Source organism: Carassius gibelio, chromosome A10, assembly GCF_023724105.1.
Source record: "Carassius gibelio isolate Cgi1373 ecotype wild population from Czech Republic chromosome A10, carGib1.2-hapl.c, whole genome shotgun sequence".
Classification (NCBI taxonomy): Eukaryota; Metazoa; Chordata; class Actinopteri; order Cypriniformes; family Cyprinidae; genus Carassius; species Carassius gibelio.
Window position 1 is genome coordinate 6,369,198 of NC_068380.1, and position 24,811 is coordinate 6,394,008.

Genomic DNA, 24,811 nt, shown 5'->3' on the forward strand with positions numbered 1-24,811 from the left:
TTTATTTATTTTAAAATGTATCCTTCAAGGAAAAATCAGTAACCACAAAAGTGAATATGGCATGTTCAATAAATGATGAATGGAGCCTTTGTAGCTTGAAAAAAAAAATTGGAACAACAAAATTGCTACATGATGCTCTACTCGAGACAGATGTCTCATTTTTAGTTAATCTGCTCATATCAGAAAACAGATCGCAGCCCGGAGCAGGTCTAAATCTGAACACAATCTGGTAAACTGTTACCATGGCATGTCTTTGAAACCCTGGTGATGCTTTATATTAAAGACTGTTTGGCTGCCCTGTGATATCTGGTAATAAGCCTGTATTAGGAATCAATAGTGTCATTACTGCCTTCAGGTTTCCTGCCACTGGATCTTCTTTTGCCTTTTATTTAAGAGCTGTATTCATTAGGGATTATTGAGGCATACAGGCGCCTCAATAAAGCTCTGATAAATTCCCCAATATGCTTGACTGGGCGGCCTCAGACAATGGCTGTCAATTAGAAGAAACAATGTGAAATGACCCTATTAAAGGTAATGAATCCCATGAAATGGATTCGGCTTCATGTTGGATCAATAGCAGCTGCGATAGAGAGCTGGGACATGGATTTATCACACTGTGGGCATTTCACTGACACTCCAATGGATGGAAGCACGCTTGAAACTTGGCTGATCAAAGCTCAGAGCGAAGGAACGTGAAAGCTGAAGGGGGAGAGATACACAGACGGGCATCCTAATCAAGCATTTTGCTAGCGTCAGTCTCGCTGTCACAAAATCTGTAACTTCTCAAGCTTTGAGGACACTCGTCCTGGAATGATATAGATATCTATGTCATACTGATCGCAGGATGTGTCATTTCATCAGTGTGAAACTGCAGGTGATAAAACGTGAGATGGTTCTTAAGAAAACCCGACAATGTCTTGTAAAAAATACACAAATTGTTCAGGTTTGAAACTATCAGTAGGCTTAGAGCTGCTCTGAACACACTGATATCCGTTTATGTCAGCACTCTAGCTCATTTGACTTTTTAGTGAGCTACGTTTTCACTTCTTTTTTGAAGCGCGACTTTGTCTGGTTGCCATTGTCGATTCCATATCACAGCTCCATACTCGATTATAATGTGGTACATTGATATCCAAGACTCCCTGGACACTTATAAACGCTCGGAGAAAGAAAGATGCAGTGGAAAGGAAATTCAAGCCCTAAGAGGCTCAATTAAGAGCGCCGTCCATGACTAAACGCTGCCTGGGGCCACAGCTAAAAATGAGTAACTTTTGGAGAAACTGCTGCCTAAAATCAAAGTCCTTTCTTGTTAAAGTATTTAGTTTAAAATCACACATTACGAGAGAACTAAATGAGGTCTCTGTTAAAGGCTCAATCTTCAGATATTAATTGCTCGTTTCTTGAAGTGCATACGTAAAACGCAATCAGCAACTATTGTTAGCGATAATGACCTCTTGATCCAGCAATTATGTGTAACGTTAGCTAAATAGGATCTGATCGCTCTACTTTGAGTTAGATATGAGAATAAATCATTGAATTCTGCTTCGTTACACAATAAATATTTCAAAGAGCTAGTAAGTTCAACTTTAAGCAAGCTGAAGCGAATTTGGAAGCGGCATTCAACAAATTGAATCTTAAGAGATAAATGTACAATGAATGTGAATGAGACCAACGTTTTTTTTTTTTGTTTGGTTTTTTTTTGCATGTTGTCTTACAATCTGACAGTCCATTGCAAATAAAACAGTCAGTAAATGTGGCGTAGTGAATAAAGCGAGTTCGTTAATCATCTCTGATTTGTTTGTGATTTACAAAATAATCTGTACTGATTTTGCAAACCTTAACCTAAAGGTTGTCCTTGCATGAAGAGACGTTTTCTGAGAACATTTCAATCTGTTCACAGAAATTAATTCGTAAACCTTGTCATGTGAATGTTAAACAGCTGCACTTGCTGCGCGTCTCTCTGGGGTTCTGTGGATGATGAAGTGTTTGCCTTAATTAATGATGGAAATGCAATTAATTCTCGTTTGTTGCTTTGCTTTGCTCAGTCTGACAGTACTTTTAATAGGCACTTTCTGAAACAAACAGAAAAACCTTCACAACAATCAGGAAAAGTTAGTGGTGGAAAAAAGCTGCAAGGCTGCTAGGGTAAGAGAATGTCAGGGGAAGCATTCACAAACTGACAGAATGGGCTGTTGTCCTTGTATTATAGTGTCTAACTGGAGAAAAGACAAGACAAAGAAATGTCTAAGGCATTCAACGTCTCTGTAATGACACAAACAGATCTGGCAGAGAAGCGGGGATGTTTTGAGCAGCCAATGTCTTGACTTTGGTTTCAGTTTAACTGTAACTTACACTGCAAAGCAGAGCAAAGCAAAGAAGCCTTTTATATTTGAATGTCAATAATAAAAATGGTGGAAATTAACTTGGTCATAAGATCATTTTTAAATATAACATTTTGCATGCACACATTTCAGTACTTTCATGGTGTTTACTGGGTTCACTGCATTAATATTTTACACATTTAAGATTTGTGTTTTGTTTTTTGTGCCTCCAACCTTATAGTTGTTCCTGTTAAATAAAAGGTAAATTCTTCCATTTCAGAGTAATTCTAATAATTTCAAAGGGTTACTTGAATAGGAACCATTTTTCCCAAAATAACATTTTTGGTATCGCCCCTTGTAGTGAGTATAATTGGTATCACAGCATACCGTCACATATCAGATTTTATTCAGTTATTTTTCTCCCCATGATTATCATCTCATCATTTTGTATTTTCATATGGGAAGCCAAAAAAGCAAATGTGTAAAAAAACAAAAATAAAACAAAAACTCAGGTTAAAATGTGCAACGCTGGCCATAAATCACGCATGGCCCAGGGTTAAGAGCGGCAACCTGCTTCTCTACTAATCGTTACAGGAAGTCAAACATCTAAAACGCATATAGGCGCTGATCTGGTGTCTCAAACCTATTGAGATGTTTTGTTTTGTTTTGTTTTTTTAAAGCGAGGCCGAAGAAGTGCATGCAGAACAAATGAAAAATGTGTATGACAAAATCAGTAAGAATCAAAGACATTTTTACTTTGATTCAGCTAAGATGCATTAAATTGATCAAACGTGACAGTTTTGTTTTTCAAATAAATACTATAAATAAATTCTTTATTCATCAAAGTATCCTGGAAAAGTGTATCAAAGTTTCCACAAAAATATGAACTGTTTTCAACATTGATAATAATGATAAGAAATGCTTCTTAAGCACCAAATCAGCACATTAGAATGATTTCTAGGATCATGAGACACTGAAGACTGGAGTAATCACAGCATCACCGGAATAAACTACATTTTAAAGTACACAAGATTAGAAAACTGTTATTTAAAAACATAATAATATTTCATAATTCTACCCCCTTTCCCTGACTTTTTAAAAATATTATTTTAGTATTACTGAAACACTATTATATTTTTTATGAATATATTGAATTACTGTAGTTTTAGTCAAGTTGCTGAGTTTTTGTTATTTTTATTCATTTTTATTTTAACTTCATTAATTTTGAATGGCAGTGCAAATGAATTATTTTCTTTACAGACATTGTTTTCATTTCAAGTTCTAAATACTTAATCTCTCGGAAAATATGAAGGTCAAGTTCTACAATGATAAGCATTAGAAGAGAAAAGACTTTATAACTGTTTAAATGTAGACTTGATAAGCATTGACTGTACTCTGTCTTATACTGCCTAAACATAAATTGCAATTATGTAATTAGAGTAAATTATAAAGCAACTGCAATTATGTAATCAACCAACTTTGTACATGTGGTCAATCATATATGCAAGCAACTGGTGAACGAAAACTAGCCATGAGAGGCCGAGATATTTCACCACAGGTTAGGATATGAGACAGACTGCAGCAAAAGCTCTTACCTGACATGTCTCGGTTGACCCCCAGAGCGAGACCGTCTTTGACCCACAGCACCATGCCATGGTATCCAGTTATGGAGCACGGCAGGGTCACGGGCTGCCCGGCTACGACCACCAGATCATGGGGCTGCTGGATAAACACAACACAGCTTCCTAAAACAGAAAGGAGAGAGAGAAAGATTGAACAAGGGAGGTCACAATTCTAAATCATCAAATACAATTTGTCAGAGCTGGCTGCCCCTGCCAGAAGATTTCCAAAAAAAAAAAAAATATATAGTCTTTTACTTGAGGATCGCTATTATGGCTCTAGTAAATCTACTCCAACTTCCAAAACTCACTTTGAAGAATAAATCTATAAATTTCAACTTCATGTCACTGGAATCCTTAATAAAGTGCAGTGACACACAGAACTACGAGTAGGTGCCTCACAGTTAGGAAAGCTGAACATGACACTGCTGAGATCCACAAGACTGCAGCATCTGCAGCATAAATCAGCTCGTGGCTCGCAGCCGAAGCTCCTCAAACTCTACTTCCACTCACGCAAACTCAGCTTAGCAGGCAAAATAACTTTCCCGACGACAAACCGCGTCAGTGCCGGATGACAGGCTCAGTGGTGCTCCGGAACGGCCGCTCGCAGACAGCTGTTCACCTTGAAGTCTAATAGAATGAGGTGCAAATGAAAAAGTGCCCTGAAGGTAAGTAGTCTTCAGTACGGGAGGTGAAAAGTACGTGTTACCCTTCACATTAAATTGCAGAGTGAGACAGACCGAGTTATTTTTCGCCGTTCCGGAAAGCGGATAAGAGCATCAATAGAAAGGGAATATGTATTTCTCTGAGAATATATTCGCAGAAGATCCTCAGAGAAATAAACATCTCGTCCTTTCAACAGTCGCTTTCCCTCACCTTTTCCCTTTTTTTTTTGTGGTCTTTTAATATGAAAACAGTTGACACACCAGAGAAACGGAGGAGCCTTGTGCATCTCCCGAGACCACTTTGGTCGATTTTTGTCTTAAATTCAATAAAGTGAAGCTCTGCGTGGTGCATCTTTCATAAAAAGGGCTTGGACTTCCACTGATGTGGCAGGATTTCTGCGGGATGCTGCTTTTACACAGCTGGGATGCCAAGCATATTTTTCTCTCTGTACGCTGTCATCTAATTTTGCTGTTTGAAGTTAACACCAATACTCACACTTGGTCTTAGCTTTAAAATTTACTTCTTTTGTTCGCCTACCCATACTGAATATACTGTATTTAGGGTGCTTAATAGTATAACCCACAGGATTTTAGCTCCTTTATAGACTTAATGAAGTTTTTATGTGTCATTTGATTTTCGCTTTTGTTTTTAGAGGTTCTGGCTCCAATTTCTTGGGACAGATAAAAATAGACACAGCTAAGACACTTATTGTCCACATAGAGCTTCAAAATAAAGGTGTATATATATATATATATATATATATATATATATATATATATTATTATTATTATTATTATTATTATTATTACAGTTATTACAATTATTTTTAGGTGCAGTGTTATTACACATACTACAGTTTTTCTTGTATTTTTTAATGTAATGACACATATCCATATATATATATATATTGTATTTAATATATATATGTATTCCACTATTTTATAACTCAAACTCGAAAGTCTAGTGGCGTTCTTGATCTGTATAATCTCTCGACCACCAAACACAAAATGTAGATATTTGGCAGTTCTCATTTTTTTCAAGTTTCAGAAATGACAAAAGTCTTGTGGAAGCCATATGATAGCTTTATATGAGAAATTCCAACAAGAGTCATCATTCACAACTTATTTCCCTCAACCACAGCCGTCAAACCTCATTTATGTTCATTCAAATCTGGCGCATGAAGACTGATCAGGTTTGAGCAAGTACAAAAGAGATATGAGAGCTTGTATCGACTGCTTTTATGGTGATATTTTGACAGCGCTCTACCACCTCTGTCCCATTCACTCTTACTGCATTCAAAAGAGCTGTGTAAACATTCTGCTAAAAATGCCCTTCAGACCGTAAATGTTTACAAATGATAGAAAGTAAGTCATGACCACATTTTTATGAGCTATTACGTCAATGAACGATGGGGTGGGAGCCATAAGAAGAACACAGCCTGCGATTCACACACTACTCAGTGTTTTTGAGTGATCTTCAGAGTTGCCCTGGCATTACAAATACTTATGAAACTGAGAGTGTGCAATGATGAAATGTCACAGACAGTTCTCCAGCAACAAAGTAATAAATCCATTCAAAGTTCAGGAAAACTCGCAAACTTCATTAAAAGTTGATAGTAGAGATGAGTAGGAATGTATATACTGTGCATCTGTAATAACTTCTAGCATTTAGAATTGTTCCTCATGCCGTCCTGTCTGAATATGTGAACGCTTTTACAAAGATGTTGCCCAGACTCTCCCACATAGTGTAAAGAAACTCACAACTAATGAACAGCACTGCCTTCAGAGCTTTTGTGTTGGACTCCGACTAATCAAACCATTAAAAGGGAATGCTTTTGCAAAGGATGTTTCTAAAGATGTGAGGTTGTTCACATTATACTTCAACTGTGTCTGAAAGAGAGTCTACATGCGTGCCAAAGGTCAGTCACTTTGAGCAAATGCAATTAATTCAGTGCTTTTGTAATGCATGACCTTAACGTAACTGGACTTTTGACTGGCCGAATCTAAGGGCATTTTATACACATTTTGACGAAATCATCGTCTTCACAGGACAAAGAGATGTAAAACTATAAACATACACCTCGGTATCTCCATCCAAGGCATGTTTACGAGACCCTGCAGTTGTGTTTCAGGAAAGCAGAGCAATATCCACAGCAGGGGCTCGAGGATCCATGGACAGCTCTAACGAGAGCCACAAATAGATAAATAAATCCAATCATTACATTCTGAGGTTTGGTGCATCCCAATGGAGTGGGCAAAGCACCCCAAGTCAAATCTAGACAAATGAATTCTGTTATTGGATTCCTGCGGTTCCATTTCCTGGACACACATTTAAATATCACTCCCAGAAGACGTCAATTCTGAGCGCAACAAAGGGAGAGAAAAACAGCACGCAGGCAGGGCATTGAACGCTTTCAAAGAAAAGAAATGAAGCAAGAATGAGAGCGAACGCAAGATGACAGGGAAGTTATTTACAAGATCAACATGGAAGATTGATTGGGTTTGTTGTATTACTGCCCTTTTGAAACCTACCGTAAAAGTTACCTGAAAAAAAAAAAAACCTGTCTATCTGGTAAGCACTCAAGCTTGTAGTAATACTCCAACATATATACCAATGTGAAATCTTAGGAGCTTTGCATGAAATTGATTTCCCATTTTATATATATATATATATATATATATATATATATATATATATATATATATATATATATATACACACACACACACACACACACAAAATAATATTAACAACTACAATATCAAGTGATGGTAAATTGTGCACAGTAAGAGCAAGGTTATTTTATTTATTAATTATTATTCAATATAATTTGGGATCTGTAACATCTGTTTTGATTAATAAGAAATGTTTCTTGATCAAATAAACACAGCTTCGGTGAGCATAAAAAAAAAACTTATATAAAAACATGGACAAATCATAGTTAGCCTAAGCTTTTGAATAATAATCTATGTTATACATATAGTTCCATACAGGGCCGGGTTTCCCGATAACGATTGATCTTAGAGCTTAAGAGCATTTTCTAAGAGTAATTTTACGATTGTTCGTTAATGTTTCACGTGTGTTTCCCAAAAATGCACTTAACACAGTTGGACGTAGCTGTGCTTTAAGTGCTACTTAGGAGTCGCTATCCGTTTGTCAACTGCTGAAATGTCGCCTTATAGAATGGCTCTTTATCGTAGTAAACGATCGTTTATTTACGTTTACCTAATGCTGAGTTCCAGACAGACAATTTGGATATAATAATATTACACAATACAATATTATATTATATTATAGTCCATAAAATTATACTTTACATAATAATATATAATATACTTTATATATTTATATATAATATAGTTAAAAAATGCACTGTAAGTCGCTTTGGATAAAAGCATCTGCTAAATGCATGAATTTATGTGAATGTATTTATTTATATACAGTATAGAGAGAGAGAGAGAGAGAGAGAGAGAGAGACGTTATTTCCAGGTCCAAGACCATCAGCCATCATTTCCCTCTGGTTTTCGTGCACTTCATTAAGTCATTGACATATTTTTCCCCCCAGTCTTTGCAGCATTTCCTACATTACTTCTTTTATTCTTTTTTTGTTGTTGTTGTTCAGTCATTTCTATTTTTCTGCTCTTTTTAATTATTTCATTTATACATTAATAAAAAATAAATAAAGAAAACGACTCATAAAGTGTACAATAAAGCACAATTAAATACTTATATTAGAATCACATTGCACTTGACTTGAGTCAAGTTAAAGGTGTAATCTGCCGATTGTCTTCTTACGATGCACTTAGGGCTTTACAATTACTCCAGAACACCTGTAGATCTACGTAATATTAAGATCAGTCGTACGATCGTTTTTAGGAACTTCTTAGGCTTACGAAGCTTTTGGGAAACTCAGCCCAGTACATTTATATCAAGAATAATGAGTGCTTATGAATTGTGCACAGCAAGATGAGACATTTACTGTGGAAGTAAATATAGTGAGTTTTGAAATATATTTCATTTCCAGTTGTCTTTTAAGCTCATCCTCAATGAATTGGATCAGTGGACTAATTTGGACTTTATGAGGTGGATTTAGATGCTGTCTGAATCTCTTACCTGTGGAAGAGCAGAAGCAGCTTTATTTAACTGTGGCTGTGGAAGCTAAAGGGTCAGCTGAGAGGAGCGAAACGCCTGCAGTAAACAGTGTCAGCAATTTATGCCTGAGTGCTGCTGATGCTACAGCTCATTAAAAAAACGGCCCTCTAGCATCCTTACCACCTCCAGAGAGAAAGACAGTCAGACAGAGAGAGAGAAAGAGAGAGAGAGAGAGAGAGAGAGAGAGAGAGAGAGAAATGAAGAAGCCTTTTGTGCAAGAGGCAAGCGGCTCTGTTGTCTTGTTATCAAAGGACTACTTTACCACATCGCTTCAGAGGTGTTTAGAAATTGCATGTCATAAGCCTCCAACAGTACGGTGGAATTGGTCAAAAGCCAAAAAAAAAAACAAAAAAAAAACACAAGATTACTTTATTGTTATTCTTTGAACATTCCTGTGCCTTTCATCAATGTGCAGCTACTTCAGGAACAGAAACAGGTGGCAGATTAGTGTAGCTTGCAATGGAATTGTTACAAACTGTTTTCTTCTCAGCCCCCCAAAAAACCATTTGTTAAAATGGCTCATAAAAAAATATTTTTTTTTAATGTAAAAATAAAAAAAAATGCTCACCAAGGCAGCATTTATTTGATCAAAAATACAGTAAAAACAGGAATACTGTACTGAAATACTGAAAAAAATTAAAAGTATTGTTTTCTATTTAAAAATATTTTACAAATTAATTTATTTCTATGGTGGTTATGCTTAATTTTCAGCAGCCATTACTCAAGTCTTCAATGTCATATGATCCTTCAGAAATCATTATAATATACTGAATGGTGCTCAGGTTTTGCAGTTTAAAGTAAAAAAAAAAAAAATCAGATTTGCCATCACAGAAATAAATAACATTTTAAAATAATACAAAAATTATATATTGCAATAATATTTCACAATATTGCTGTTTTTACTGTATTCTTTTTTACTTTCTCAAAAAAAAAAAAAAATTCTGTATGGTTTATGAGCGTTTTGAAAAATGGGGACATGGGTTATGTCCTCATAAGTCACCCTCTCCTTGTAATACCTGTGTCATACCCATGTCATTATAAAGAACTGTGTCCTGACATGTCACAAAACATGCCCACACACACACACACACATATATATTGTGTGCAAATGGAGAGCATCCATTTGATCCTGGAACATCATTCCAATCAACCAATCAGAATTTAGGAATAACCCTTGTTAATCAGCCATCATTTCCCTCTGATTTTAGGAATAAATTATGGGTAGGGTTAGGTTTAGGATTGAGTTAAGTCTGTATTTTGGACAGTAATGTTGATCCAGGATCATCGAAAGATGTTGATCCAGGAACATGTCCAGTGGTGTCAAAAGTATTGGCATTCATTACTCAAGTAGAAGTATAGATACTAGGGTTTAAAAAGACTTTTGTAGAAGTTGAAGTATCAACTCAAGCTTTTTACTCAAGTAAAAGTGTAAAAGTACTGGTTTAAAAAACTACTTAAAGTATAAAAGTAAAAGTAATGTAAGAAAAAATGCCATTAAGAACAAAAGCTTGGGCCGTGCCACAAGGGCCTATTGTGCACTACCCCACCTCCTCAAAAAAAAAAAAATTTTTTCTAAAGGCCATAATGACTATAATGTTATATTAAAATGTTCATGTTGAAAAATTTGTGATGCACTAGGGCTAGGCTACCTTTTTTCAGCCGCATATATGCCCACTGAAAATTAACGCACTTTAGTACAATGCAAATACATTAAAGGACTAGAGATATGATGACTAGTTGCCAATAAGTATTGTTATGGTGCAAAAAGTCAAACTTCAGAGGCATGTCATCAATAACCTTTAATGGAATGTAAATGTACATCCAAGCTTAGCTGCAGGAATCTGTGAGGGCAATGGACAAGAACATTGGTGCAGGCTAAAAACAATTACTCTTGTGTGGTTGACTATTTACAATAAACATTATAGTGTTGTCAAAATTAATGATTAATCCACATTGTTAATCAAAAACTAAAAATAACTCATAATCCTGATACCTTCTTGATCGATAGCTTCCTGTATTTGGTACATACGTCTGCTATGTCCAGTGTTCGGGGGGGGACGAGTTACAAAGTTGGTAGGGCCTAGTTATCACAAAATTGTCAATCACGTCGTCATTCGCAAACGATAATTTATTAAAACGTCTCGCTACCGAACTAGCTACAGCTTAATTTGTGGAGGATGAAGAGAAAGCCCCCATTTGGTAAATGAGCCAGTGAGAAATAATAACTTTTAAGAAGGGTCCAGTGCCTTTTTTGATACTTTTAAAACGGTACCGGCGCCTAAACGGTGCCTTAAACGATACTTTAAAAAAATAACCTAAAAAAACTATGGATAACATTAGAGAATATTATAAATATTTGAAATAAATCCATACCTTTCACCTTGGATGCTCTCATTTCCCAAGTTGTGCTTCCCTTAATAAGGCTAATAAATGCATTTCATAATCTGGGTCATTATTTAATACAAAAGCACACATAATGTTTCTACTGTATCTCTGTCACTCACTCTGATATTTAGTTAAGATGAGTGCTGTCTGTCACTGTCTTTAATCAGTCCTGTGAATTACTGTATGCTCATTCTTTATTAAGTAGCAACAATGTCGTTTTTAAAATACAGTACTGTGCAAAAGTCTTATGGAAAAGAAAATATAGTATTTTCACCCCAAAAAGAGTGTTTTAAGTCAGTTATTTATATCTTTTGCTGTAGTGTGTCCTTAGGAAAAATCAGTTTGCCATTAATTTTAATAATAATCTAGTGCGATTTTGAATGCACAAGCAGTTTGACGACGGCAAAATGGATGTTAGGAAATATAAACTGATATTTTATACTGACACACCATCATGACGAACACCATTCTTTTAAGTGAAAATACTAACGTGCCTAAGACTTTTGCACAGTAGTGTATTAAGTATATTTAAATAAGAGTAATTAAAGTATGCGTTCGTTCATATGTGTTAAGGGCTAGATTTTCGCTGGAGGAAACGGCTGTGATGAGCGCGCGGTGACAAGCGAAAACTTTATACTAGATGAGATTCTCATCATGAGAAACCGACTGCTCACTCGTGACCTTTTGTAAACTGTATTTATGACAAAGAACTGCACGGATACAGATATTCTAACAATCTATCGAGAAACACACACCTTGTGTCCTCTGTCTCTGTTTGAGCTCGCATTGAATCACTGTTTCACGGCTGATCACTGAGCTCGGATTGCAGAGCGCGCTGAAAGACGGGAGGAGACCGCGGTCTGACGCCGGTTTCAAATGAAATTTAAGGGGACTGACTCTGAGGCGATCGGAAGCCAGTTCCACCCTACTTTTAAGAAATATAATTTTTGATAAACGAACCCAAAACCGGCTATGTCCTTGCTGGAGTGTGATGTGATTTGTGTCATGTGCAGGTGCGATGGATCGCCTACAGACCAATAGGGTGGGTGTCAGAATGGTATATGTTTATACTTCTCATCCAACCACAATCAAATTCATTCCATCCGGATGGCGCGATTTATCTGGATATTTTTTTTTCTCAATTATGACAAGCCAGAAGGAAAACAAGCCGAAATAAAATAGCAGTAACGAAGCTATTTTTAAAATGTAAGGAGTAGAAAGTACAGATACTTGCGTGAAAATGTAAGGAGTAGAAGTAAAAAGTCGGCTGAAAAATAATTACTCAAGTAAAGTATAGATACCCCAAATTTCTACTTAAGTACAGTAACGAAGTATTTGTACTTCGTTACTTGACACCTCTGAACATGTCTTACTGGGCAAAATCACGGCGACCACGTATATATACGCATATATACATAAACATGAAAGCATCATACTAAAGCATCAGCTTCACACAGCTGCAGTCAAAAATAAGACTTGAACTTGTTCCGGTAAAGAAGGCCTTGAAAGATTGGGTGTAGTTTCAAAAAATAGTGTGCAAAATTACACTTGCTTTCGAGGAGCAAGAGCTCTCTTGTATCAGAAAATAGGTTTAGCTGGCCTGGCCCTCACCACTCTAAGCAAAAGACATCGTGCACGACAGAAGTGGAACATGAATGACTTTGATTTCTGGATTGATTTTTCAACTGAGTCTTCAAAACTCACAAATTCAAAACCGAGCTGTTAGCCAAGAGAAATCAGAGGGCTTCCAATTCCACCCAGACCTCTCTGCTTTTCAAACGATGGACATGGTCTGAATCTTTCTGCCATAAAATTCAAACACTCGAGAAGTTCAACTCCCTAGGCCTGAATACTGCAGAAATCTGTGTTGCATGTCTTGGATTTGCCCATGAAATAAACATGAATCTGCGCAGTATTTATTGATCTTCATAATGTGTTTTCATGATTGTTGAAGAAGCTTAGAGCTTTCTTAACTAAACCTGTACTTCAAAGTGATTACAGAGCCTTTAGCACAACCTTGAGACTTAAAAGGACACAAAGAATAATGAGGCCAGAGATGCTTGATCTTTTTGCCTGGCTGAGACTAATCATGGCCTTGTAGGTAGGATGACTGAATGTTCATAATAATCAGTAACTCTAATTCATAAAAGTTTTTTTGTTGTTTTTAAATTAAATATGCCTCAAGGGGTCAGTTAATATGCTAAAATTATTTGATGTGCACCAACACAGAAAGACTTTAAAAAGCATCCATCAATAAAAAAAATAACAATGTTAAGTTGTGTTGTGAAGATCATCAATTCTGTCATGCTGCTTAATTCACTTCTCTCAAAAACTCTCACAGAGTCCTTTAAAAGACCAATCTAAAGCCTGGTTATGCCAACATGCTGAGAAATGCTCCACATATAAGAACATTAAATACTGTTCTAAAGGAAAAATGCATTTGGTCCATTATGGTACATATTGAATTAAAAAAAAAATATATATGTTTAGTGTCTCTAGAGTTATAGAATTATAGTGTATAATAAATAAAGTCGCACAATAATCATTAAAGTAATAGTTATTCTGTGTGCCACAACTTTGCATTAAACAATATATTCCTTACATTGTAAAACAACTTTGAACCCAATAACACAATGGTGGAAAGGTAAATATATCTCATAATTTTTGCACAAATTGTAGACATTACTGTACATTCCTCAAGCATAACAATTCAATCCTATCACTAAAATAACTAAAAAATATTAGATATTATTTAAAAGGGAAATATGCCCATTACTCAAAATACTGTTCTCCACATTCATTTAAATTTGATTAATTTTTGAAGGTTATCTAATGTTGTTGCTAGAAAAATTGCACATTCCATACTGTATATGATGAATAGAAAGTTAAGCTGCTCATATAAAATTTAATTAAATTACTTTCATACAGTATGACCTCCTTAGATTAACCACCAACATGCTCCGACCATTAAATAAATACATTAATAAATACTAAAATATTACCCGATTTCAGCCAATTAGAACATTTTTATTTTTTATTTTTAAACTGTATTATATTTGATGTTCATTTAATGTATATTTCCAGAATTCCATTTAATTTGACCTCTTGAGATTAAGCACCTTTCATTAAATAAATACGAGAATACATTTAGCAATGTTAGGCCCTATTTTGTAACCAGTTGATGGAAACCGACTTCTGTCGAGAGTTACAGTTTAACAAGCAGACTGATTTCTGAATTTGACTGCTCTTCCGAAAGATGAGATCAAAACAGGTGAATATGAACATCAAAGAGTGCCGAACTAGAGCAGGGTCTAAATTACAAATTGTAATTGGCAACATTATGGTCATTTGTGAAGCGTTCACATATGCAAATCACAAAGCAAACCACCAGCCAATTGAGTCATTCCACTCGAGGAGTTAATGATTGTGTTTGTGTGACATTTATATCATCTTTACTTGAATTTAAACTGTTTTTTTGTTTTCTGTTGGAAGGTTTACCAAGTGTGTTTAAACAGTCTCACCAGAAACGCTAAGAACCAGCCCGGTGGTTTTGTTTGGCTGCACTGGCATCTCGAGGAGCTCCAGCTGCTCCTGTGAATGATGAGAGTACTGCTGAATGTAAACTCAAGACCTCCTGCACTCCTGCCTGATTCAGCCAACCCCTCTGGCCTGTGGGGATGCCCGGGGCAATAATCCTGCTGCCTGACACTCAAAGAGCTTCACAGGTTTCTGCTCCCATCACCACCGGCTCCACATTCACTCACAGAACTCTAAGGCAGCCACAAGGACACATCCACACTCACGTAGAAAGAGAGCAAATTTAAAACGCAGCCTCGAAAGCTGATTTTTTTCCTTTAAATAGATGAAAAGTACAGAGATGAGGATGTGTTAGTATCCTGAAGGAGTTTGTCAGACTTTCGCGCGCAAATTGCTTTTTAGGGCAGAGCAAAGGCTGGTAATCGTCACACACTCTAATGACAAGCGATAATTGCAGTTTTAACATCGCCGTAAAGCCAATCTGATGGAAAAACACTCCTTTCTCATTAGCACCAGCATTTGGGCCCTGGTCCTGCGCATGCAGGGCAGACCAAGCTCCAACACTGCTAATTACTGTGGGAACCTGGGACCACAAACTCTGAGGAACGGCCACACCTTTAAGCAGCCGTGGAAACTTGTGTATTTCCAGTAGACGTCCCTTGTATGGCACGGCACCTACTCCTAATAAAACACCAAATAGTTTGAAAAGCAATTTCTCAAAGCACCTTTATGTCCGCAATTACTCACTGTCTGACATCTCAGCCCTCATATTGCATTAGCACATGGCTTTGTATGTTGTGCGGCTCTGGGGAAAACAGAAAGGCACAGTGCAGCCTCAACTCATCACACTGGGCTGTGTTTCGAGTCGATATGTCTGAACTCAGGTGCATGTTTTGCCTCGGGAACCCACGCGCGCCCGTTGTAGCATGTGATCCGCGTTGCGACGTATCTGACGTCCCCACCTGCCGGCATGGCACTTAGGAAGGGCGAGTCATAGTGAATAACTTCCAGAGGAGGATTTGGGATCTGGTGAATTACCGCAGTGACAGTTTGCTCACTGCTACATCACTCCAACAGAACTAATGGAGCTAATCTATGGTCTAAAGGTCGAGTCGGGGAAGATTACAGTGTAGTCTTGAACTGACAGCCTGACCTTTTAATGACTAATGCCCCTGTGCCTATCAACACCTGGCTGGAACAGCATGCTTTTATTGTGGTAGAGATGTTTGAGGTTTTTATACCCTGAAAGTGTGACTACTTGTTAGGGAACCCCTTTCTTTTCTTTTTTTTCAGCTGGACCCCTTAAGGCAAATGTATACTTCAAAAAAAAAAAAAGCACAAATTCTTACACTTTCACACGCCAAGCAAAGACATGGCTTTTATCAAATCAAATTTGTCCCCACATGTGACCAGATATATGTACTGTATGTGTGTGTGTGTGTGTGTAAGAGTATGTTCTAAGGTCTAAGTATATGAAAGGTGTGAACATGAACTTTTGTATATATATATATTTTATTATTTGAGCAAGTGTAAATCTTATTACTCATGTATGTTTTATATATTTTAGCTTAACATCAGCCTGCCCAGGGACTACGCGTGAAAATTAGCTCGAGCTAAAACCCGGTACTATGCATCTCTCCCTTTGAGGTTAATGTTTATTGTATGCTGTCCCTGTTTCTTTAAGTAAAGGGAAATAGAAAAAAAAAAAATTATCATATGTGCACAACCAAACACACAGCCTTTCAAAGTATCCTCCATTAGATAGTGTGCACGAACACAGGTGCACACCAAATCGTGGCCACGTTGTACTAATTAATTCCCAAATTTTGGTTTAATTAAAATTAGAGAACAATTTAACACAATGTGTCCATGCTTTACTTAAACGAAGGAACAAATTCTTAATTTGTGGACATGATGGGAAGAGTTAGAATGTGTCCACAATTTACTAAAACAAGGGAATGAATTCTTAATTTGTTGTCATGATTAAACTAAAACAAGGGAAGTAATTAGTACAACAATCCACTCTTTACTAAAATGGAAGAACGAATAATTTGTGGCCAAGGTCTTAGTAAACTGAGGGGAAAAATTATTCATTTTTGGCCACGATTTAATCAAAACAAGGGAATGAATGGAACCTTTTCAAAAGACTGTGATGACATTTCAACATCGTAAATAACCAACTATACAATGTAAAAAAAAAAACTCATAAAAAAATGGAAAATGACTGGCAGCTACGGCTGCCAAATAAAAACGGTAATGTAAAATATCGTAATTTAAAATAAAGTCCAAAAACAATAATTGTACAGAATTTTTCATTGAAGGTTTTACAGAAAAGAAATGTTTCAATTGTTTCAATTATGATATTTTACATTAATTTTACATTTTTTGTTTGGCAGCCGTGGCTGCCAGTCATTTACCCTTTTTTTATGGGACCTTTTTTAGAATCAGAGTCAGATTTTTTTTTTATTTCTGGTAGTCTCCCATTCACTGCTATTGAAGTATACCTGATTATAATGACTAAAACGAGGAAACAATTCTTAATTTGTGGCCACAATTTACTAAAATGAGGGAACTAATTAGTACAGTTTGGCCATGATTTAACTAAAAAAAGGGAACAAATTCTTAATTCTGGACCACAAAATATACAGTATATTGTTGTCCTCTTTTTATGTGTGGGATTACCGTATTTTTCGGACTATAAGTCGCACCTGAGTATAAATCGCATCAGTCCAAAAATACGTCATGATGAGGAAAAAAACATATATAAGTCGCACTGGACTATAAGTTGCATTCATTTAGAACCAAGAGGAAACATTACCGTCTCCAGTCCCGAGAGGGCGCTCTATGCTGCTCAGTGTAGACTACAGGAGCACAGAGCAGCATAGAGCACCCTCTCGCGGCTGGAGACGGTAATGTTTGCTCTTGGTTCATGTCTCTTAGTTCATTTCTCTTGGTTCATGCCAAATTAATTTTTATAAATAAGTCGCACCTGACTATAAGTCGCAGGACCAGCCAAATTATGAAAAATAGTGCGACTTATAGTCCGTAAAATACGGTATGTACCATTTAATTATCTCCTCATCAACTCATGAACCGCCTGCAGTTCCCTTACACATCACCAGGGCTTTGCTATCCCCTGTTTGGGAAATCCTGCTTATGGTAACTATTACTCACAAACATATACAGACAAACCTCCAAGCGGTTCAGGAGATGCTGTGTCTTCATTATCCATAATGGAAAAGGAAATTAAAACAATGGCGGTGAAATGAACTTCTTGAGTGCTCTGTTTTTTGAGACTCATCTCAAATGTCAACGGGGCTACTGTGGCAGGTTAAGTAATGTGTCCCTCGCAGCTAAAACAGACAGGCTGTGACACTGCCATGGCTCTTCTGTACCCACCTGGCTCGGGCAGATCCATAACCCTGTGTCTAATGGAAATGTCAGAAGTAGCATTTGAGCTGCAGTCACGCGCCCCTCCCAAGGCGACGCACATGCGACAGGCTGTGTCATAACCAGACCGCTCTCTTGTCTCTGACAGACCGTGCTTGGCAGCGGCCCTGCCTTCACCCTCAATAAACAATCCTCGACAATGTGGGAACAGAGACCACCCGTCGCGAAAACAACGTGGGATGGGGCCTCGTTTTATCTCACGACTCAAAATAGCTTCTTTCTCTGAAACCACACTCAGGTGCCCTGTCAGCTTCCTGCGACAGCAAAAGGCTCAGGGAGAAAGAACTAATTCAACAGCGTCTGAGTGGGTCACAATCAAAGCACGCTTACAAATAATGTTTGGGAATGAACTTTGAGTCGCGCATCTACAGATGGAGCGGCATTCCTCACGGACAGATACTGAGAAAGAGAGAAAGAGAGAGGTGGCTTTCTGCTGCTGGAATTCAGAAAGAGATTCAGAGAAACATTTCTATTAACAAGCCCTCACTTATCTGAGATAGCTGGTGAAATCTTTCATTAACATTTTTCATTATCACATTGACATTCTTTACATCATTTTAGAATTACCACTAATAGAGACCGTGTACAGTAGCTCATTTGATATAAAATATAAAATACGAATATACTTATTAGATAATTATTAATATACTATTGGTATTGGTGACTGCGTTTATATGCATAGCTGTCAACATTGAACACTGAAAATAAGGGAGATTTCCTGGAATCCATCCCCAAAAAAAGGGATTTTTTTTTAACACGATTCTTACCCACAAACTTTCAAAAATAAGCACTAATCATTAACAGTCTAAAGAGTTTATAACTACACATATATATTAAAGAATGACAGACCAATGGATATGTTCAAAGTGATTTATTTATGAACAAGGTAATATTAAAAATAATTTTATATTAATAATAATTTCGTGGTGTGAAACGTCGTTTTTCCCGACAACGACAAATTTTGCAGTAGGCATAATTTGGACATACATGGCTGCTTGTCAGGTAGTGAAAGGTGGACTCCCATTTACTCAAATATCGGCATAATGTCCTTGGTTTTGGTTGTTGAGTACTTGAATTGTTTTCGGTGATTTTGGCCGTCGACGTCCTGATCCATCATTGCAAATCACACTCATCTACTCTACTCTTGAAGTTCACTTCCCGCTACTTTTTCCCTTTTCCTCCCGCCCGCTGGCGCCTTTGCAACTGTCTTCTTCGATGGTAGCCTAAGCTACTGTATACTGCCACCTGCTTTACTGGAGGTCTAGAAACCCAAGAGCAAGCCACTTCGCAGACACAGATAGTTGCGTGTTATGAGTTAATACGGGATAATTTATGGGAAAATACTAAAATGGGAAGACAGCGGGAAAAAATAGATAAAATATGTGAGAAACCCGGAAAAAACGGGAGGGTTGACAGCTATGTTTATATGATTAAAATCAAAGGATGATTTTAACAGCTTAAATGTAACAGCCAGAAGCTATTTAATAGACTGTAAAAAAACAATTAATGGGAAAAAATTCACAGATATATTTTTGATAGATGGGGATAATAAAGTGGCTGGAGTACCTGAGCAGATAATCAAAATTCTGAGGGGAAAAAAGATTCACAAACAAATGACTCTTATGAATTGGTTCTTTTTAGCAAATCAGATAACACTGTGCAACCAATGTAGTCAGATTCACAAACAAAAGACTTGAATGAAAAGGTTTTTGTCAATAAAAAAATCAATCAGTGCAATCAGTATAGTCCATTTCACAAACAAATGACTATTAAGAATCAGCTCTTTTTAGTGACTCAAAACCGTATAGTGCAACAAGCTTAGTCTGATTCACAAACAAATGACTCTTTTGAGCAAATTACTATTTGTGTTTGTGTGTGAATCCAAAATATTACAGTGCAACAAGTTTGGTCCAATTCAGAAACATATTATTCTTACAAACCAGTTCATTTAGATGATCAAATAACAGTGCAAATAATGTAGTCAGATTTGAAAAGGTTTTTTGTTTTTTTGTTTTTTTTTTCTGAATCAAAAATCACAGTTCAACCAGTGTTTCTGCATTCACAAATAAGTGACTCTTATGAGCCAGGCCTTTTAAACAAGAAGTTACCATTGTTTTAGCATGCAATCATGTATACGAAAAATAAATATGAGATTTAAATCACCTATAACTAATTAATAACACATTAATTAACTGTGCAATTAAAAAAGGAAAATGTATCAATAAAAAAACAAGTCTAAGTATCATTCAGTTGCACCAAATGATTGTTCAGTTGGCCTGTGAGTAGAGCTCTGCTGCCAAACAAATCAATGAAGCCCAGCACACACCTGATTTTATGTTATGCAGGTGTCTGTGGAATTCAGTGTTGTTTGTGCGGGCTTGCGTGTGTCTTTTTTTTTTAAAATTTGACTATGTGTGTGCGTGTATGTATGCTGTATGTGTCTGATGTGTGTGGAATAATAGCAGATGATTTAGAGGGAGAGAAAGAGACACGGCACAGAAATTATGGCTCAGAACAGCCTCCAATTGCCATCAAGTCAAATTAGAAACACACATTTCTGTGATTAGTTGAAACTCAATGGGCCAGCAATCACGTCATAGTGAATCCTGTCAGACGCACAATCTCTTCCACTCTCAGGTTAAAGAAAGGCCGTTAATCACAGCAGACTACACACACCGCACAAGACACTTTCACTTTTTCTTTATATTGAGTTGGAAATAACTTGGCAAAAAAAGGGGCAAAGGTTTTTTTTTCCCCCAGCCGGTTTCATTTCTCAATGTCAAACATTGGCCTTGCAAAGCTCATGGGATGTTGAGCAGCCGGTTTTCTGTAGCCCTATAGCTGCTGGATGATTTTTGAAGACATTGATCAGTTCTTGGCATGTTGTAGCTGAACATATGTCACGATCTGTCAATGTAGTCTTAGTTAATGCTAGTCCTGCTCCTTCACCAATGTGTTACTGAGGCTGTTTTTGGCTTTACTGATTCAGAAATCTGCTGGAAGATTTGACTGGAGTCGTTCCAAGATTTACAAACAGGAGGGGGAAAAAAAACTTGGATCTGAGTAATGGACTAACTGGCAGGAGGAGAAGAATCAGATGTGACAGATTAAAAGCCAGACAACTGTTTGCTGCATGTGTGTTATTAACTAATTGTGTTGTTAAAATATTACGTCTTCGTGATGCGTTTAATGAAATTTCAGGCTTGAGCCATATCAAATCCACACAGACTGCATGCTAAAACTTAACTAGCACTTTAATACATGAACACTGTGAAACTGCTGTAAAATTGCTAGATTAATTTAATTTCCGGTAGAGGTAAAACATTTGTTTTCCAGACAAGTTTTCAATATTTTATATGTATTGCTACCGTTCACAGACCACAACCAAATCACCATTAAAATGCAACATTAAAACTGTAATTGCATCAGCTCCTACTTCAGTTTGAATTTCTTCCTGCTATGAAAAACAAAAGGCTATGAAAAACAAATATGTTTTTTCCATACACCAAAAGAGGCTTATGTCTGTCAAATAAATTCATAAGATAAAATACATTTAACTAAACTTTTTATTGTATAAATTAAACTTCATAATATAAAATACAAATATTTTATTACATAAACAATTAGCACCAAATCAGCATTAGAATAATTTCAGAAGGATCATGTGATACTGGAGAAATAGCTGCTGAAAAATTCAGCACCATCGCAGAAATAAATTACAATTTAAAATACATTTTAACAGAAATCAGTTATTTTGAGTAGTAATAATATTTCCCAATATTACTGTAGGTACTGTATTTTTTTTAGCAAATAAATGCAGACTTGGTGAAAGACTTGATTAAAAACATTTTTAAAAATCTTACTTGAGTCCAAACCTTTGAATGGTAGTGTACTGTATGTGCATTTAAACATGCCATGGTTGTATATCATGCAGAATACCATACAGTAGGTTTTCACATTTTGCATGACCAAACTTTTTTGATTACGTGAAAGCATGAGCTAAGGTGACAATTAAGGTGACAATTCTCACTATTAACTAAATAAACCAACGACAGCTTAAATTCTCCACACAATGGTATATGATCTTAGAATACTTTAAAATGCAGCTATACAAGCCATTATAAACATTTCTCTTTCATTTTTCAAGCTTAACAGCATCCATCCCCACTCTCTACTGTTGTATGGAAAAGGAAACCCAAGGACAATCTGCTAGACTTGTTATTTTGTGCTTCACAAAAAAATAAAAAATAAACGTCTTGTACTGATGGATGAGCAAAAAAATGACATGTTCAAATTCATTGAGTAAACAAACTCTTTAAGCTACTGCAAACAGACTTAGTCCATAAATGACCTCTAAATGTAAACATAGCACTAAATCTTCTGTACACTGTACATATACATTACACTCACAATTGTGGCAGTTTAAGTCTTCTCTCCCAGGGCTTCTTCACCCTGAATGGCATCAGAAACAAGTCAAAAGGAAACTACGGCCACTTCGGCATGGCCTGAACCGACAATACTGACAATACACGCAGGAAACATAAGAGTTATGATATCAGATTAGCTCTCAAGAGGGTTTTAAATGGACTAAATGGAGTGTCAGAAAGGGGCCAGCCGTTGTGCTGAACGGTCTCTCCACATGTCAATCAAGCACTTGAAGGGGAAAGCTTTGGACTATGGGTAATCTTTCAATACACAGAGAGGAGAAAAGCACAAAATTCATTGACATGCTTTCCAAAGGCCCCCAAGTCCTCAGGAAACATGACTGAGAATCTCTCAATGTGCCTAATATGAAATATCAGGAGTATTTCCTCAGGATTATGGACTTAAATGACGGATAATTAATAGTCAGGTTAATGTTACAGCTGTTTGTAGTGTCAGGGGCAAAGCTGTATTTTGGAGTGTTATATTAATAGTCAAATTAAAATACAGAGCATATTACTATATTTGTATTTAAATATATTAAGAAATATACTTAGTATATATATGCAAAAATAAAGACAGTCCATAAGCAGCATACTGGAAAATTTTACATTGATTTTTAATTCATAAAATATTTGAAATTTATTGAAATTTCTTTTTTATATGTGTTTAAACCTGGCATACACACGTGGCAAAAGACAACATATATTGATGGCAGTGGTTTACAGAAACAAAGTGCAAATACTTTGTTATGGTACTCAAGTTATTTTTGGATATTTATGTTTTGCTGATTGGTCATAGTGATTTGAATTAATCTTTTGATTCAATTCAGTTCATTTGAATTTGCCAAACTGGTTTGTGAAGAGGTATAAAGGTTTGTTTTGCAAATCACAAATCTGAATAAACTCGAGAAGCACCAACAACAAACAGTACATAACAGATCTCAACTGTGGATCTACATTGAAGACGCTATTAGTGTAAATTTTGACCTCTGTTTTATCAAGGTAATTAAACTTTAGGCTAAAGTTATTAACTGTGATTGTGTGCAGTATGATTGTGAAGTTGGGTGTGAGAACACATGTGACAAAACTCTCCCTTCTTCCCAAGAATCTAATCTCGGATGGGGCCGGTGTGATAGTAATAGAATAAATTGTGATGAAAAAGACAAAAAGCTTGGTTTTTTTATGTAAACATGCGAATATTAGAGATGCACTGGTCGACCAGCCTTAAATCAGAACCCGTGTTGTGCCCAATTTCAACCCCTTTGTTTTCATAAAACTTTAGATGGCATTTTCTTTTCATCTTGCCTCTGTATAATGCATATTAAATCAATACACTCAGTTGTGTCATTATTTATAAAACCTTTCTGAATGACAAAAAATATGATGAAAATCTGTTGACATTTTCGTGAACACATAAAAATGAGACAAAAATGTTAGGGAGGGATGATTTGGGAAGAGATCCAGTCAAATCGAATCTCCTGTGTGATTGGGAGGTTAAATGCGAACATTTGAACTGATATCCGGAGGGATATAAGGTAGGATAAACTTGCTGCACATCTCATAAAACATTCAAAAATGTCATTGTCTTGGAGTAAGAGAAGAGCAGTCATATGGATACATTTGGAGAAAAGTGTGACAATATGAAAAAGAACTGAAAACGGACTGGTTTTCTGAGTACATCTGGTGTAAGACACGGTGTTAGGAATTGTTAGTTGTTATCCCTTATAAGGACTCACGTGTCAGGCACCTCCCTCAACCCCCCCGACCCAACCCCCATCCCAACCACTTGTTTTATCCAGGAATATATAATGTTTTGTGGAAATTTTAGAGGAATGCTTAATAAAGGCATTAAAGGTACTGGTTGTAGGACCTGCCAAGAGAGGGTGCACTACCAAAACCATAACAATCGCGTGGTTTGATGATGCTAAGGAGCATGGAATGATGGGATTTGTTGTCTTCTACCCAACCACTGACAGACATTCAAAGACAATAATTGGGCATACATAGCAAACGCGAGTTCAACGATTTGCGCGAGTAGATTACATACACAGTCAATGCAAAGACGCGATCAAACTATGGATGAGACGCGTTTGGCGTGTATGCCCCATAGTACTAATCTTGTTGATCGTTATAATAGCATATGTTTTCTGTAAAGATACAAATCAAAACAACTCACCGGTCGAATAAAACAAGCGAGATCGGCATCTCTTTCTAGTTGCAGTTTGTCGCGAAGCTACTTCTGCATTTATCCACGACA

The 24,811-nt window shown here is 36.6% G+C and overlaps 1 protein-coding gene across 1 annotated transcript in view; it reads right to left on the reverse strand.

Moving 5' to 3' along the window:
- The window catches only part of LOC128020948 (kin of IRRE-like protein 3), a 126,792-nt gene that overhangs the window by 43,162 nt on the left and 58,819 nt on the right, over positions 1–24,811 (reverse strand). Inside the window, exon 2 of the mRNA XM_052607778.1 lies at positions 3,917–4,066. Coding sequence (XP_052463738.1) covers positions 3,917–4,066 — 150 coding nt within the window. The remainder of the gene's footprint in view (positions 1–3,916; positions 4,067–24,811) is intronic.